Here is a 17,830-nt window from a genome sequence, read left to right as displayed (position 1 = left end):
GTTTCTGGAGAAGGCCTAGCCAGTTGTCATGCACCTCCATATTAAATATTTTGATCCCTTTTAATAATATAAGCCATAGTTGGACCCAAAGATGGTCTTGAGGTGCCCTCGATTTTTACTGCTTTCCCTTTAACTGCACAACAGACTGTTGCACACTAGGCATTGCAAAGTTGCCAGAAACCTGCTTATGGATTCTCTTGCACAACAATGTTCTGCTGGTGCAAAAAGTTTGCTGGTGGGACAATTAATTACACCATTAAGTGACTTTCATTTAGCAGTACAGTGAATAAAACCCAATGACATTTTGGCTGCAAAAAGGCGACACGTCAGATGTTTCTTATCCCACCATTGGGATCAGGGAAGCCTTTAAACATCAGCTGGGCAAACATCATTCACATGGTTTAGATAATAATATAAGACATATTACCGTACTTTCTTTAGCAATATGCTGGAAGCTTTCCCCTGCTATCCAAACTGTGATAGCAGAGAAGTGACAGGCATCTCTTACGGATAATAAATACATAATAAAACCCCTCACAGTTGTCCTTGTTTCCTTAAAAAAGAAAGAAAGAAAAAGTTTGGATAATTATCCTAAGGATATAAACTATACAAGCGAACTGTCACGGCTGAGAAATCTTCCTTTCAAATTGATGGCTGGTGGTGTTTAAAGAACAAAGTGTAAAAATAGCATATAGAGTGAAAACTGCCATACTGAGCCAGGCTCTGACTCTTCTGTATAAACCAACCGCTGCTTTGTTTATCCTGACAGTGGGGAAGCATCTTTGTACACTGGCCTGGCTCAAAATATACCCCACCCTTGTTTCTTTGTGTCCTCTCTTCCCCCGACATCGAGAAAGTTCCTTTAACAGCAGTAAATTAGCACCACATAAAACTACAACTTTGCACCATATCAAACTGCAACGGTGAAGTTAGGTAATTTTAGTTTCTGAACGGAATGGTGTTTTTTGGGGGGGCGGGTTGTTCCTTTAGATAGTAGGGTACCCACCCCTGCCTTACAGTAACCCCTTGTGGGAATTGATTAAAATTACTGTTCTAAGAAGGAAAATTAAGAATAGAAGATGGTGACTTTTTGAGCCACCTTTATGAACTGATGCAGGTGGTGCTGTGGGTTAAACCACAGAGCCTAGGACTTGCTGATCAGAAGGTCGGCGGTTCGAATCTCCCGCTATGGGGTGAGCTCCCGTGCTTGGTCCCTGCTCCTGCCAACCTAGCAGTTCGAAAGCACGTCAAAGTGCAAGTAGATAAATAGGTACCGCTCCGGCGGGAAGGTAAACGGCGTTTCTGTACGCTGCTCTGGTTCGCCAGAAGTGGCTTAGTCATGCTGGCCACATGACCTGGAAGCTGTACGCCGACTCCTTCGGCCAATAAAGTGAGATGAGCACCGCAACCCCAGAGTCGGCCACGACTGGACCTAATGGTCAGGGGTTACCTTTACCTATGAAGTGATCAATGCAATATTCCGCACACCACGGTAATCATAAAGTCTTCACAGTTATTTTTGTTGTTCTCTCTTCATTTTCCAGTTCGAAACCCCGATGGACAGATAATGCTTTACTCAAAGGGAGCAGATACTATTTTATATGAAAGGCTTCATCCGTCTAGCAAATCTCTCAAGTCTTTAACTTCAGACCATCTTGCGGTAGGTCCATATTGTTTAGAAGCCAATGCAAGGGCTTCTAAAGTATTAAGTATAAATGAAAAAGACTTTGGCATGCTTCACCCAAACTGATGGTAAAATATCTTTGGGTCATGTTTCTTCTGACCAGTGTGGGAAGGAACTTGATTGAATGCTGTCCCCTTCAGTCCAACCTGCCCATAAAACTAGCATAGTATGGAGAAGGCTAGCCTAGAATTCTTCTCCCAGAAATCCTTCCTAGGTTCAGGATTCCTTTGTGGGAGAACATTAAATCATACAATTATTTGTCTTCAGCTTAAAGTGGCATAGACCAGACTTAGTTTGGCTGCAATCTCAGGTAAAGTAGAGTAAACCATAAGCACAGTTTTGAATATTTTCTGGAGTAGGAATTTTTCATTTGTAATTATTGCTTTTCAGTATACCCCTCAAAGCACCTTTTGCTCAGTTCTTCTGAACTAAAATGACCTTTTAAGGAGAACCCCCCTGAAAAGTTCTTATTTTCTTAAAGGAAAAAGGATTCTTTCTTTTTTTTTAAAAAAAGTGTCTACGTTTAACATGAACCATTCCACAATTCTATAACCAAAATAAGCCTTTGACATTTAATATACAATATGTGGATTTAGTAATATTGGTTACAAACAGAACCATTTTTTCCTCTGCAATGGAGCTCTTTTGGCTTTGTTTTAATCTTCTCCAGGATTTTTTTTTAATGAAGGTTAAAATCACAAACATTTTGAATCTTGCATTTAAAATATAGAGACCTTGAATTTTCTTACACTGACCCAGCAAAGTTTATGGAATAGATTTTTGTGAAAACAGAACAACCTTCCAGACATCTCATGTTTTCATAGTCAGCTAAATTGATTTTGTGGCTTTTTTCTAGCCCATAATATTTTATCTTGTTCAGATTCCTCTTTTCTTATAATTGTTAATTTTGAATACTACAAGAAGAAATGCTAAAAATGTTAATAGAGTGTTACAAACCATTCACATTTTCAGCTCGGCAAGGTCAAAATCCAATGTGTTTGCAATTTTCATAGCAAAAGCCAAATTTGCTGGGTTTTGAAAGAAATTCATACTGTTTATATCTAAATTAGCCAAAATATATTTTGGATAATAAAACAAAATGACTTGCTATTTGGAGTTTATAAGATGGCTCCAAGTGAAATTACTGTTGTCAGAACAATAAACCTCAGCCTTCGAGAAATAAGGAATGGGTGTTTATGGGAATTCATAATTTTATAATGGAAATACAATAGAAGAAGGTCTAAATTAGCTGGCATGCATCTCTGAGCATTTAACGCACCAGATGTTCAGATTTTTACATTTGTATGCATGATTTTGTTTTGTGTGTGTGTGTGTTTTGCTTCGTGTAGTTTTCACATATTATTTGTCAAGTTCAGATTAGGTTTCTTCTTATGTTTAGGAAATAGTAATAATGATAATGATAAGTGGTATCCAATGCCATCATTCTGTTAACACAAGGGTTTATGCTTGCACAATGGAAACTTAACTCCCTCTCATTGCCCTGCATGCACTGTGCACCCTCCCCAAACCTGCTCCCAAGGCTTTGTTGATACCTCCTAAACAGATTTAGGGGGCAGATGGAGGGAGGAGAGGTGGAGGAAGGTTTTGTTGCACAAGCAGAAATCATTGCACTAACAGAATGTGTGAGTTAGCAGAATTCAACGGCCAGGTTGCTCACTGGAGCAAGACGGTTTGAGCATATTACACCGATCCTGGTCCAACTGCATTGGCTACCAATTAGTGTCCGCTCCCAATTCAAAGTGCTGGTTTTGACCTATAAAGCCTTAAACAGCTCAGGACCGCAATACCTCAAGGACTGCCTCTTTCCATATGAACCTGCCCGGACCCTGAGATCATCTTCTGAGGCCCTTCTTTGTGTGCCTGCTCCTTGAGAGGTGCAGAGGGTGGCAACGCAAGAACAGGGCCTTCTCTGCAGTGGCTCCCCATCTGTGGAATTCTCTCCCCAGGGAAGTTTGCCTGGCCCCTTCATTATACACCTTTAGGCACCAGGCAAAAAAGTTCTTCTTTAACCAGGCCTTTGGTTGATCCGATTTACATCCTATGCCCTTTTAAAATGTGTTTGTGGGGGGGGGGTATTGGGTTTCTGTTTTTATTTTTATTAGGTGTTTTGTGGTTTTCTATCTTGATTTTATTCTGTGATAATCTTGATTTTCCCTGAGACCCCCAGGTATAGGGCAGTACAGTGGTACCTCGGGTTACATACGCTTCAGGTTACATACGCTTCAGGTTACAGACTCCGCTAACCCAGAAATAGTACCTCGGGTTAAGAACTTTGCTTCAGGATGAGAACAGAAATCGTGCAGTGGCGGCGCGGTGGCAGCGGGAGGCCCCATTAGCTAAAGTGGTGCTTCAGGTTAAGAACAGTTTCAGGTTAAGAACGGACCTCCGGAACGAATTAAGTACATTAAGTACATAACCCGAGGTACCACTGTATATAAATTCAATAAATAAAACAAAATAAAAAATATTTTGGATAGAAACCACTAACTTTACTGTGCGCAGAGCACTCCATGTACATTATCTCTGCAAGATAGGTCAGTATTATTATATTAATATTGTGATTCGAGGACCCGTTACCCACTTGGGAATAATAAAGACACATGGACACAGTATATTAGGTTAATGGCCTAGAAAAGGCCACAACTTTATTGATTGCAGCATGTGAGAGGTATTGGCTTAGGCATTGGACAATCGCAAATTTTGACTCCACCCACTCAGGGGTGAGTCTGATGAGGGTTAACCACCAGTAGGGGGAGCCTGTTGATGCAAATACAACTATAAGCTCTCCCCTGATGTCACCGAGGGTCGTGCCATGGCCCCCAGCCACACAGGGCATCCGACAGGATCCACGACCGCCGGATTCCTTTAACAGAATACCCAAAAATGAAGGGGTAGGCGATGGCCACACCTTGCCCTTCCATACACCAACAACCTATTCCAATGCCTAACCGCCAAATACCGAGAAAGTTGTGACGATTGCTACGAGATGGGCGAAAAAAACCAAAAGGCCAGTGCCAATTTACCAATTGGAAAAAACTCCTACCAGGCCCCCTAGGCAACTAAGCGACCAACCACAGGTCCATAGCAAGGTCAAGCGAACAGCTAAGCCCTAAAGGGAGTGGTGGTGGGGTGACTTGAAGAGATCGGCAGTGCAATGGCGGGGAGAGGCTTGACAACCTGCCTCCACCCGACAACCAAGCTGCCACCCGATTGGGTGTTCTTCTGGGAGGCATGGCGTGCCAGCGATGGAGCACGCCCCCTGCATAACGCGGGAAACTGTTCCTGCTCACAATCCCTCCCCTCCTAATCCCTCCCCTCCTGGAGGAGGAGAGGCTTTGCAGATATGGGGAGAGGCTAAAGGAGAGTAGAATCATAGAATCATAGAATCATAGAGTTGGAAGAGACCACAAGGGCCATCGAGTCCAACCCCCTGCCAAGCAGGAAACACCATCAGAGCACTCCTGACATATGGTTGTCAAGCCTCTGCTTAAAGACCTCCAAAGAAGGAGACTCCACCACACTCCTTGGCAGCAAATTCCACTGTCGAACAGCTCTTACTGTCAGGAAGTTCTTCCTAATGTTTAGGTGGAATCTTCTTTCTTGTAGTTTGGATCCATTGCTCCGTGTCCGCTTCTCTGGAGCAGCAGAAAACAACCTTTCTCCCTCCTCTATGTGACATCCTTTTATCCTCTATGTGACATCCTTTTATCCTCTATGTGACATCCTTGTCCAAAGCCACTGAGAGAGTTTGTGGCAGAAGTGATATATGAACTGATGACTTCCTGATTCACAGTTCAGTCTCCGCAATAGCTAACTTTGCAAACCTAGGGCCTTGCTTGTGATGCAGCTCCCTTGATGAAGCTAAGATGGTGTGAGGCTAGTTGTTGCTTGAATGAGTGTCCTGTGTATGTTTCCCCAAGTTCTCTAATTGAAGCAGTGGAGTTTGGTCCACGAGGACAAACAGGAGACAGTTTTGCCCTGGTAGAAAGTAGGGAGGGAGATGAAGACAAACCTTGAGTTAGTTGGCTTCACTAGCCATTGGTCTCCATTGTCGGGCTCCATTGACTTCTGGAAAACCCTGAATGGAAGACTGGTAGGGTAGAAATTTATTAAATAAATACATATATCAGTTTCTACCAATCAAGTTGCTGGGACTTCAGCTTTCCCAAATGACTGCTGAAATCTGGATCCTAGCAGCCCAGATCAGATCTAACCATAATTTTGCGTGTGCGGTTTTTCACAGAAAACGAGAATCAACATTGAAGTTCCACTTTGAAGGAACTGTAGGTATAGGAAGGGGGCGAATCTTTGCAGTTTCACCCCAAAATAACTTAAACTAGTATATTGCCTTGAAATTTAGCATCTTTTTTGACTTCATAACTTAAAGGTAGGGGAGGGCAGAGTGTGGAATAAAAGGCTGTTTTAATTAGCAGACATCTTACAACGTGTTTGTATTTTTGTTCTGGACAAATAATAGGAGTTTGCTGGAGAAGGCCTTCGGACTTTAGTTCTGGCTTACAAAAATGTGGATGAAGAGCAATTTCAGGAGTGGCTTGAAGTTTATCAGAAGGCCAGAAGTTTGCAAGAGAATAGGGATGAACTGCTCGCTTCAGCATATGAAAGCATCGAGAGAGACCTGAAGGTATTGCAAGTCAACTTGCAGGGGGAAATATTTTGTGTATTTACTTGAGTTAATTATTCTATCCGCCTGAGGTTTTTCCATTAGAAAAATTGATCAAGGTGACATTTCTTTTAGATAAATGAAACAATTAAAATACATTTTAAAAAATCAAAACAACAATAAACATCCAAAACACTGAATAATCACTTTAAAGTCCAGAATGGGCATGACCTATTAGGCAAACCTTGGACTGGAAAATATTTAAAAAATAAAAAGGACATCAGATTTACATAAGGCATCACAGGTTATTTCCAAGTTGGGTTAAGAATGTAAGAGCCTCCATGGACAGCTGTGAGTCCAAAATGACTCCCAGGCTGTGCACCTGGTCCTACATTGAGGACTAAAAGCACTGAGTGGGCAACATTTTCCTTTCTTCTGTCCCTACTCATCTTAAATGAATAGGGAAGGGGTATTATTTTGGTATTTTACCCGAGAAGCTTAGAAAGCAGCAACCATACCTGATTGGTGTATAGCAGGGATGTCCAACCAGTCGACTGTGATCTACTGGGTGATCCCTGGGAGTTTGGGGTCGATCGCGGGCTCTTTTTCCTTTGTGGGGGATAAAGAGGATCCTGTCCTGCCCCCTCGCCCCGCCCTCCATTCACGCATGATCACTAGAACGGAAGATGGAGTTTCCATCACGAGGCTGTTTCCTGACTGATCTTTTGGTGAGCGACCTTTTCCTTTCCCCCCTAAAGAAAGCTCATCATTTTTTGACCTGTCCTTCTCTAAAAAAAGGTCAACAGCTTTTTCTTTCCCTCATAAAAAAGTTCAACAACTTTGATCTGAACCCCCCAAAAGGTCAACAAGTTTGAATTTCCTCCCTAAAACTAAGAAAAGCTCAACAACTTTGACTTGAACTCCCCCCAAAAGTCAATAACTTTGACTTTCCTCCCTAAAAAAAGCTCAGCTGTGACCTGAACCCCCCCCCAAAAGGGGTAGATCACTGCCAGTTTTTTATACAGTGAATAGATCGCAGTTTCTTGAGATTTGGACGTCCCTGTGCATAGGAAGCTACCTTTGCTCCATCTAGCTCAATATTATCTAGACCAGGAGGTGACAACTTTCTTAGGCCCATCGACACATTTGGATTTTTGAGTGAGTGCCATAGATGTCACCTCCTCTGGTCATTTTTCTCCCCCTCACCAAGAATAGTCCTCACCCCACCACATATAGAGATAAGGGACCTGGGTAAAATATCCCTGTAAGACTCAAGGTGTTATTATGGGAATTTACATTATGCTGAGAAGTTTGAAATTGTATCAGGAATGAAAGACATGTCGCCCAGAGCTCATGCTTGTTTGCTAACATTTTTCAACTGATCTATTCTGCTTCCTCACGAAGCTATTGGGAGCCACAGCTATAGAAGATAAATTGCAAGAAGGAGTTTCAGAAACCATCGAACGCTTATCGCTAGCAAACATTAAGATCTGGGTACTAACGGGAGACAAACAAGGTAGGTTTTCAGTTTTATGTATCAACTGATTCTCTGCGGAGGGGTACCAGAAGGGCTTCAATCCAGTGAACATGGTTATTTTCCAATGTGGTGCAATGGTTAGAGCAGTGGTTCCCGACCTTTTTTTGACCATGCCCCACCTAAAGGTAAAGGTAAAGGGACCCCTGACCATTAGGTCCAGTCGTGGCCGACTCTGGGGTTGCGGTGCTCATCTCGCTTTATTTGCCGAGAGAGCCAGTGTACAGCTTCCGGGTCATGTGGCCAGCATGACTAAGCCGCTTCTGGCGAACCAGAGCAGCGCACGGAAACACTGTTTACCTTCCCGCCGGAGGGGTACCTATTTATCTACTTGCACTTTGATGTGCTTTCGAACTGCTAGGTTGGCAGGAGCAGGGACCGAGCAACGGGAGCTCACCCCATCACGGGGATTCGAACCGCCGACCTTCTGATCGGCAAGTCCTAGGCTCTGTGGTTTAACCCACAGCGTCACCCGCGTCCCTATGCCCCACCTAAGCATCTCTAAAATCCTGATGCCCCACCCCACCCTCTGACATATAATTATTATTATTCAAAAAGTGAACTCCTATTCACATGGAGAAAGCCTAAAAGGCCATTAACTGTGAATAGCTCTTTCTCGAATTGCCCCCCCCTAAAAATCAAATTGCCCCCCTGTGGGGGGAGGGGTGCCCCACATTGGGAACCACGGGGTTAGAATATCAGACTAGGACCAAGGAGATTCAAATCTCCACTTGGACATAAAGCTCACCGGAAGACAGGCTATTCATTATTTCTTAGCCTAAACCACCACATAGGGCAACCTTTTTGAGTCCACAGCTCCCTTAACCAACTTCATTTTTTCTGCGGCACCCCTGTGGGGCTCAGGAGCCCAGTTATGTCACCCTCACCCCTTGCCTGCGCAGCTGGCAGCCTCTCGCCCTTTTTTGAACACCCTCCCTTGTGGAGTGTTCCCTCAGCCTCCTCCTCTCCTCTCGCCTCTCCTTGGGAATCCCCTGGGCAGCCGCTGCTGCCATGCCTGTTCTCTGAGCTGCCCCTCCTCGCCCCAAAGAGAGGTGCCTCCCAGAGGCATCATTCGCCTGTGGAGCTTATAGCCAGGGCTGCTGCAATAAACAGCTGTGCAAGCCTTTGGGAGGCAGAGACGCAAAAGGGCAGAGGAGGAGGGAGGGAAGGAAAGAGGGGCAGAGGCCAGGGTTGCATCTATGACTGTCTTTCAAGGCACCCCAGGGTGCCACGGTGCACTGGTTGCAAACCACTGACATAGGGTATTGTGTGTGTGTGGACATGAGCTCCATGGAAACAGGGGTATGCTATGAATGCAATTGTCAGAGACTGCCTCTAGGTCCCGGCTCACAAAGGACCAACGCTAGCCGGTAGAACGGAATAAAGTCTTTATTGAAGTATAGTTTCCATTTCCACATCTTAGCGTGCGTCTCTACGTCTATTCCCTAGATCGGCGAAGTCCCATCTGAATCTCCGCCTCCTGTACACCAGTTCAAGACCCTAGCCTTGCTCCACCTTTTGCGTCTCTCCTTTCGCCTCTGGGTCCTACCACCCCCCGGGGTTCCTTCCTTCCTGGATGCCTCGGATGCGGACCCTTCGGATTCCTCCCCCTCCCTTCGGCGGGCTTTAGGACCTGGCTCCCTTTCCGGGCTGCTCATTGCGCCTCCCTCTGGTACATTTGAACTTGGCGCGCGCGCGCTGTCTCCGACCCTCCTCTCTACCGTTTCCTCGCTCTCTGACGCAGGCGTGGCTGCTGCCGGAGAGCTGCCTGTCGCTGGTGCCTGGAACTCCTCCCCCCTGCTGCTCTCTGGTGGAGTAGCTGGTCCGGATTTCCAGCTGCTGCTCTCTGAATCCCCTCTGGTCCCTTCTTCCTGGGGTGCCCCTCTTGGTAACCCCCCAGCTCTGCCCACGGGAGCCCCTTTCTGTGAATCCTCCGATTCGCTGGACAGACTTAGAGATCTCGGACGGCTATCATCGCTAACCTCTCCTTCCGATTCCTCGCCATCCGTTCCCTCTGCTCCTGAACCCCTGACATCCATCCCCCCCTCGAAGCCCCCCCTTCCCCCCTCCCCTCCTTCCGGTGTGGGTTCTGGGTGCTCCGTCGTGGCAGGGGTGAGTGCCGGATACAGTTCTTCCCTCGTGTCGTACATCACATCGGGCAGGTCTGGCTCGTCCTCCGTGCGCTCGTCGACGTCGATCTCCTCTGCTTCCATCTCCCTGCCTTCGTGTTCAAATCCCACGTCCTCCCCCAACACGTCCATGTCCATCTCTCCCCCGTTCCCCTCTGAGGGTGATGCCTGCCAGGGACCCCCCAGCCACTTCCTGCGCCACTGCTCCTCTGGTTGATTATCCCACCAATAGGAGCGGTCTGAGGCAGAACCCGAGGGTGAACCTTCCGGAGAGCGTATGTGTGGTGCCGTCTCCTCGTCCGAGTCGAACCCCTGGAACGTGCTGCCTGAAAGTGTGGGTGTGAAGAGCCAGTCATCGAAATACTCGGCTGGCATGGGCCTGTGTGGGAAAATGGCATGGAACTCTTCCTTGAGAAGAGGCTCGTCCAAGGCATAGCCCGGCACCCAACTGTTGGCGCTGGCCGGGGTATCCTCTCTGGCAAGAAGGTATTCTACTCCCTCTTCCCCCCATCTCGAGTCTAAAATCTCTGTGGCTTCGTTGATGCGCTCCCCTCTTGGCGACCCCCTTTCCCTGGGTCCTTCTCTGGGCGGATCTGGTGCTGTGCCTGGCTCGTGAAATCTATGCGGTGCTTTGTAGGGCGTGAGCACCGATCTATGGAAGACCGGATGCATTCTGGAACCCTCCGGAAGCGCTAACCGGAAGGCCACTGGATTGACCTGTGCCTGGACTTGGTAAGGCCCTAGCTGCTTATGCCCTAGCTTCTTCTTGGCCAACGATCTGGTCGGCACTGCTTGCGCTGCTAACCAAACCCAGTCTCCCACCTGTATATCTTCCCCTACTCTCCTGTGTCTGTCAGCCTGCAGTTTGTATGCGTGCTTTGCCAGTTCCAACTGCCTCCTAAGCTGTTCGTGGACTTCCTGCAACTCTGACGCTAATTCTTCCGCTGCCTGCGGCTCCCCCTCCCCCACTCTCTCTAAACCTGGGAAGGTTCTGGGATGCCTCCCGTTGTTGGCGAAGAACGGCGTCACCCCCGTCGACACGTGCTTCGTATTGTTGTAAGCGAACTCTGCGAGGGGCAGGTAGTCCACCCACGTGTTAGGCTGCTGATTGGCGTAGCATCTCAGGTACTGCTGCATGATGGCGTTGACCCTCTCCGCTTGTCCGTTGGTCTGCGGGTGTCTCGCCGACGCTAGATTGATCTTGACGTTCAGGATGCCCATCAACTTTTGCCAGAAGTTCGAGATGAACTGCCGCCCCCGGTCGGATAGAATAGATCGTGGCAGACCGTGGACCTTAAACACGTGGTCTATGAACAGTTTGGCGGTCTGTTCTGCCGTGGCCACCTTCGCACACGGAATGAAGTGTGCCATCTTGGTAAACATGTCCACCACCACAAGCACTGCCGTCTTTCCCCTCGAACTGGGCAGATCCGTGACAAAGTCCAGGGCCACCCGTTCCCACGGCTCAGACGGCGTCTGCAACGGTTCCAGCAATCCCGCCGGCGGTTTGTGCACTGACTTGGCCCTTTGGCAGGTGTCGCATCTCGAGACGTAATCCGCTACTTCCCCCCGCATCTTGGGCCACCAAAAGTCTCTGGTCACTAGTTCTACAGTCTTTTCTCTGCCAAAGTGCCCGGCAGTGGGGGCGTCGTGTAGCTGCTGCAGCACCCTTGCGCGGAGGTCATTCCCCGGCACGTAGAGTGCTCCCTTGCGGATGAGCAAACCGTCTCTGATCTGGAACTCGTCGTCCTTCACCGTGCCCTTGTGCACCTCCTCCATCTTGGCTAGCGCGAAGGGGTCCTCCCGCAACGCTCGACGTACGGCGTCCAGATCCACGGTCGCCGAGGCGCAAGCCCACGCTTCCGGTGCGAAAATGTGCTTGGCTGCCGACGGTGCCTCCTCCTCGAGGTATTGCGGCTTTCTGGACAAGGCATCCGCCATGATGTTGTTGTCACCCGGGATGTACTCTATCTTGAAGTCGAAGTCCGCGAAGAACTCTGCCCATCTAATGTGCCTCTGATTCAGGAACCTCGCCGTGCGCCAGTACTCTAGATTCTTGTGGTCCGTGCGGACCTGCACTGTGTGTCTGGCTCCGATAAGGAAGTGCCGCCACGCTTTGAACGCTGCATGGATGGCTAGCAACTCCCTGTCCCAGATGGTGTAATTCTGCTCCGACTTGCTGAGCTTCCTTGAGTAGAAGGCGCACGGCCTCCAGTCCCCCTGCTGGTCTTGTTGCAACAGTACAGCTCCCACGGCTCTGTCTGAGGCGTCCGTCTCCACCCTCATCGGTCTGCTGGGATTCACATGCAGCAGCTGCTCCTCGGAAGCGAAGAGACGCTTGAGTTTCTGAAAGGACTGCTCCGCTTCCTCCGTCCAGATAAACTTCTTCTTCTTGGAGCTGAGCGTGTCGGTGATGGCCGCCGTTTGCATAGCGAACCCCTTGATGAACTTGCGATAAAAGTTGGCAAAGCCGACAAACCGCTGGACTTCCTTCCTATTGCGCGGGCTTTTCCAGTCCAATACTGAGCGAACCTTGGCGCTGTCCATGGCGAGCCCCTTGTCCGACAGTTTATAGCCCAGGAACTCCACCTCCGTCACGTCGAACTGGCACTTCTCCAGCTTGGCGTACAGCCTGTGCTCCTTTAGTCTCCGCAGAACTTCCCTGACATCCCTCTCGTGCGCTTCTCGCGACTCAGAAAATATCAGGATGTCGTCCAGGAAGCATACGCATTTCTTGTAAAGGAGTCCCGCCAACACGTGATGCATAAAGGCTTGAAAACAGTGAGAGCCATTTTGTAATCCGAAGGGCATAACTCTGTATTCGTAGGTGCCCAGTGGTGTGAACATGGCCGTCTTCCACTCGTCGCCCTCCCGCACACGAATCAGGTTGTACGCGCCTCGCAGATCCAACTTGGTGAAAACGCGTCCTTTCCTTACCGTCGCGAGCAGGTCGTCTATTTTGGGCATGGGGAAGGACGAGGGCTTGGTTTTCGAGTTCAAAATTCGAAAGTCAACTACAAGCCTCTTCTGGGGCGTGTCTCGCTTCTTCACAAAGAATACTGGGCTGCCCCCTACAGCTTTCGACTCCCGAATGAACCCGCGCTTCAAATTGTGGTCTATGAACTCCCTAAGTTCCTGCAGTTCGTCCTCAGACATGGAATACAGTTTCCCTGTTGGCAGCGTTGCCCCCGGCAGGAGATCAATCTTGCAGTCATAGGGTCTGTGGGGGGGCAGTTTGTCCGCCTCCTTCTCGCAGAAGACCTCCAAAAACTCCTTGTACTTGTTGGGCACCGCTTGCACCATGCCTAGGTGTAGCTGCGGTGCATCCTCTCGCCCCTCTCCTTCCTGGCAGGTCTGGATGCAGTGCGCTGCGCAGTAGGAAGAGCAGAAGGTCAATTGCCGCTGGTACCACGCTAATGCCGGGCTGTGCCTATCCAGCCAACTCATGCCCAACACTATGGGCGTGTCCGACAATTGGGTGACGTTGAAGCTGATGACTTCTCGGTGATTCCCAATTTGCATCACCATAGGTGGTGTCTGCTGCACCACCTGCCCCCCTAGCAGTTCCCTGCCATCCACTGTGACCACGTTCAGGGGCAGTGTGGCTGGCAGTAGCGCTATGTTGTGTTGTTGAAGGAATTCCAGTGCGATAAAGTCCGCATTACTGCCAGAGTCAATCGTAATGGGCACTTCTAAAGTGAGACCACTGGGCAGCTGGAGCGATGCGGTGAGCTGCACCACTGGTTTGGGCGGGAGGGGATCCGTGGGCTTCAAAATCTCTGGGGACTTCTTCACTGACTCGCCTGGCTGGCCCCCAGTGCTTCCGTTTCCCTGCCGTGGTTCACTTTGCTGAGTTGCTCCCATTACTGTCATTGAAGCTGCAGTGTGCTTGTGGAGCCTCTGGGGACACTCTTTCGCCATGTGCTTCGAACTGTCACAGATGTAACACTTCCTGTTCCCTCTAGGCTGCTTTGTTTTGACTGCTCCCGGTGTTAAGGCTCTGGTGGCTGATTGAGCTCTAGCACCGCCGATCTCCATTGGCTCCTCCCCCCCTGCTTGCGGAGGCGTTGATTGCGCACGCGCGACATCCCTGGGCAAGAGGGAGGGCACTCTGGCTGGTGTGCGTCCCCAACGCCCTTCTCCTCTGTCCCAAGGGCGGTCCTCCAGCCGCACCCCCACTGCAAGCGATCTGTCCACCACCTCCTGGGTGCTTTTGGGTCTCTCCCCCCGCGCTATCTCATCCTTGATTTGGGGGTTCAATCCTTCCCAATAAAGATCTCTAACGGGGGGGGAATCCTTGTCCCACCCCAAGGCATTGACCAATGCAAAAAAGCGGGAGTGATACTGCCTCACGCTGGCTTTCCCTTGTCTCAGCTCAAATATGTCCTTACGGGCAATGTCAATGTCTATTTTCGATAGAAAGCAAGAATCCATCGCTTTAATGAATGCAGCTGAACTCTGGAGCGCTGGGTCCATATCTCTCCACAGATTGCGCAGACATGCTTTCGCGTCTCCATGCAAATGAGACAAGATAAACCCCACTTTTTCTTGCTCATCTCTAAACTCTTTCTCCAGCAGTTTCAGCGCAAACTGCACGTCTGCTCGGAAATTGGGGTACTGCTGCAAATTCCCATCAAAGTGAGATACAATGCTGCCTCCAGTCCTTCCCAACCCGATTCCCTCGGATCTGGAACCCGTTTGTGCCTGCTTAGCAAGCACTTCCAACCTGGCTTGGAGATCTCGGCATGCAGCAGCCGCTTCATCCTCTCTTTTCCTGGAGGCGATTATCTCTGCGCTGAGCTGCGTTACCGCTTCTCGCAGGGAAGCAATTTGCTCTTCAGTAGACATGTCGCTTGACTTTTGTGAGCTCCAAAGGCACCAGTCCTCTTTCCTCCCTGCTTCGCTCCCCACACGCCGCTTGAGTCAAAGAGAACTGATGAAAACTTCTGAGGGAGATGGGACTTACTGTCAGAGACTGCCTCTAGGTCCCGGCTCACAAAGGACCAACGCTAGCCGGTAGAACGGAATAAAGTCTTTATTGAAGTATAGTTTCCATTTCCACATCTTAGCGTGCGTCTCTACGTCTATTCCCTAGATCGGCGAAGTCCCATCTGAATCTCCGCCTCCTGTACACCAGTTCAAGACCCTAGCCTTGCTCCACCTTTTGCGTCTCTCCTTTCGCCTCTGGGTCCTACCACCCCCCGGGGTTCCTTCCTTCCTGGATGCCTCGGATGCGGACCCTTCGGATTCCTCCCCCTCCCTTCGGCGGGCTTTAGGACCTGGCTCCCTTTCCGGGCTGCTCATTGCGCCTCCCTCTGGTACATTTGAACTTGGCGCGCGCGCGCTGTCTCCGACCCTCCTCTCTACCGTTTCCTCGCTCTCTGACGCAGGCGTGGCTGCTGCCGGAGAGCTGCCTGTCGCTGGTGCCTGGAACTCCTCCCCCCTGCTGCTCTCTGGTGGAGTAGCTGGTCCGGATTTCCAGCTGCTGCTCTCTGAATCCCCTCTGGTCCCTTCTTCCTGGGGTGCCCCTCTTGGTAACCCCCCAGCTCTGCCCACGGGAGGCCCTTTCTGTGAATCCTCCGATTCGCTGGACAGACTTAGAGATCTCGGACGGCTATCATCGCTAACCTCTCCTTCCGATTCCTCGCCATCCGTTCCCTCTGCTCCTGAACCCCTGACAGCAATATATGAACAAAATACAGGGAGGAGTAGGGCAGAGTTTGAGCAATAGGGTCTATTTCTCTTTTAAGTGTATCTTTTTAATACAGTGGACCATCTGGATACGAATTAAATTCGTTCCAGGAGTCAGTAGGTTAAAGGGACCCCTGACCATTAGGTCCAGTCGTGACCAACTCTGGGGTTGGGGTGCTCATCTTGCTTTATTGGCCGAGGGAGCCGGCGTACAGCTTCCGGGTCATGTGGGCAGCATGACTAAGCCGCTTCTGGCGAACCAGAGCAGCACACGGAAACGCTGTTTACCTTCCCGCCAGAGCAGTACCTATTTATCTACTTGCACTGGTGTGCTTTCGAACTGCTAGGTTGGCAGGAGCAGGGACCGAGCAACGGGAGCTCACCCTGTCACGGGTTCAAACCGCCAACCTTCTGATCAGCAAGTCCTAGGCTCTGTGGTTTAACCCACAGCGCCACCCGCGTCCCATTCCAGGGGTCAGTACTTAATCTGAAAAGTCTGTAACTGGAAGCGCTGCTTCTGTGCACATGCACGCACAGCGAAACCTGAAAGTATACACTTCCGAGTTTGCCGCGTTCACAACCCGAAAGTTACATATCCAGAGCGGTACGTAACTTGAGGGTCCACTGTAATAATTTGTATTAGTTTTCAATTACAATAATCCAATAATAGCCTCATTATAACAATGCCAAATTATATTACAATTACTAATACCAATCATTCAGATGCCAAATGATATAATTTAGGTGGCCCCCTGGGTGCTAGAATTGATGGTTTGGTGATTTACTTTAATTCTGCATTCCAAAATCTTATTAATTTCAGTTACACTCCAGTCAAAATAACAATCCCTTATACAACAACTGAAATATTCACGCTTTCCATTTGTATTGACACATTAAATGATTGATAAAACTACAGGTGAAACATTCAAACAATATCCTTGTTCTTCCTGTGTGTGGCAATTATTCTGTCCATGATGTTTCTTCCTGTCCTTGTAAAATATTATGTCTATCTCTTCCTGGTTGTTGCTGCTATCCATCATGCCTTGGGCAGAGCTAATATCCCATTGTTGTTTCAAAAGTTCTCCATTGCTCCGTCCCGTGGTTCATTGTTTTGCAACTTCAACAGCAGCTGCAAAAATCAATAAACACCCTGTTCTCGCCATTTCTCCATTTCTCTTTTAAGTGTATCTAGACTGCAAACTTAAACTAGTTAGTTCTACTCAGAGGTAGACCCACCAAAATGAATGGACTGACGTTAGTCATGTACATTCATTTCAGTGGGTCTGCTTTGAGTAAACCTTAGTTGACTATCACCTTCTGTGAGCACTGTGCTCAAACAACAACGTGGAAGGATCTTTGGTAAATCTGGGCATCCATAGCCCACTCTGGCAAAATAATTTGAGATCTTTGAACCCAAAGTAACATGTGAACCAGTCCTTATTTATTGTGGCACTCACAGGCATGATTTACTAGGGACTACTGACTAAGATTGGTTTGAGATAGCCAACTATTTTTGACATTATTTAACCTGTCCCAACACTTGCTCCTCTTCCTTCCCTTGTCTCATTCTGTTAATCATCACAGCGGAAAGGGAGAGAGGCTGGCGGTTAGAATTTCACTTTGCAACCCTCTCGTGTGTTCCATTGTATTTTTTTATGGGTTGGCATACAGAGTCCCGCCACATAAATGGTCCCATTTGGCAGCCTTTTGGTTTACACTTCCCTCGGAATTTACACTTTCCATTAGTTCACAAGAGGGGGGAGATTGACACACATAACTGGTGGAATTTTTTCCTTGCTCCGTTTAAGTCATAAAAACAAAAAGAAATGTGGTTGTTCATCCTGTGTAAATTATTAGGCTACAGATCAGCACTCTTTGCGTTGCCTGGGGGTGAATAAGAATTTCCTCCAGTCAGTCAGACAGTGAAGTCTTATTGTATTGTTCCTCCTACTGTGATATCCGCCACCATTTTATTAATCCAATTTTACAAACTATATCAGGAAGATCTGAAGTGTTTTATATCGATTATCTTTTGGCAGACCAGTTTCCAGAGACCACTGCCAAGGTAACTAGTTTTTGTGTGGCAGCAATAGCTTGTCGGTGCAGGCTCTTGTCTTAATTTTAGAATTATCAACACCTTACCTTGATTT

The 17,830-nt window shown here is 48.4% G+C and overlaps 1 protein-coding gene across 1 annotated transcript in view; it reads left to right on the top strand.

Annotated features, from left to right (window-relative positions):
* ATP8B4 (ATPase phospholipid transporting 8B4 (putative)) overlaps positions 1–17,830 on the top strand; it is a 117,508-nt gene that overhangs the window by 79,440 nt on the left and 20,238 nt on the right. The window contains exons 18-20 of the mRNA XM_083586279.1: positions 1,545–1,660; positions 6,183–6,347; positions 7,731–7,842. Of these exons, the coding sequence (XP_083442405.1) occupies positions 1,545–1,660; positions 6,183–6,347; positions 7,731–7,842 (393 nt within the window). The remainder of the gene's footprint in view (positions 1–1,544; positions 1,661–6,182; positions 6,348–7,730; positions 7,843–17,830) is intronic.

Source organism: Podarcis filfolensis, assembly GCF_964270895.1.
Source record: "Podarcis filfolensis genome assembly, chromosome: 14".
Taxonomy (NCBI): Eukaryota; Metazoa; Chordata; class Lepidosauria; order Squamata; family Lacertidae; genus Podarcis; species Podarcis filfolensis.
This window is presented reverse-complemented; position numbering and strand designations above follow the sequence as displayed.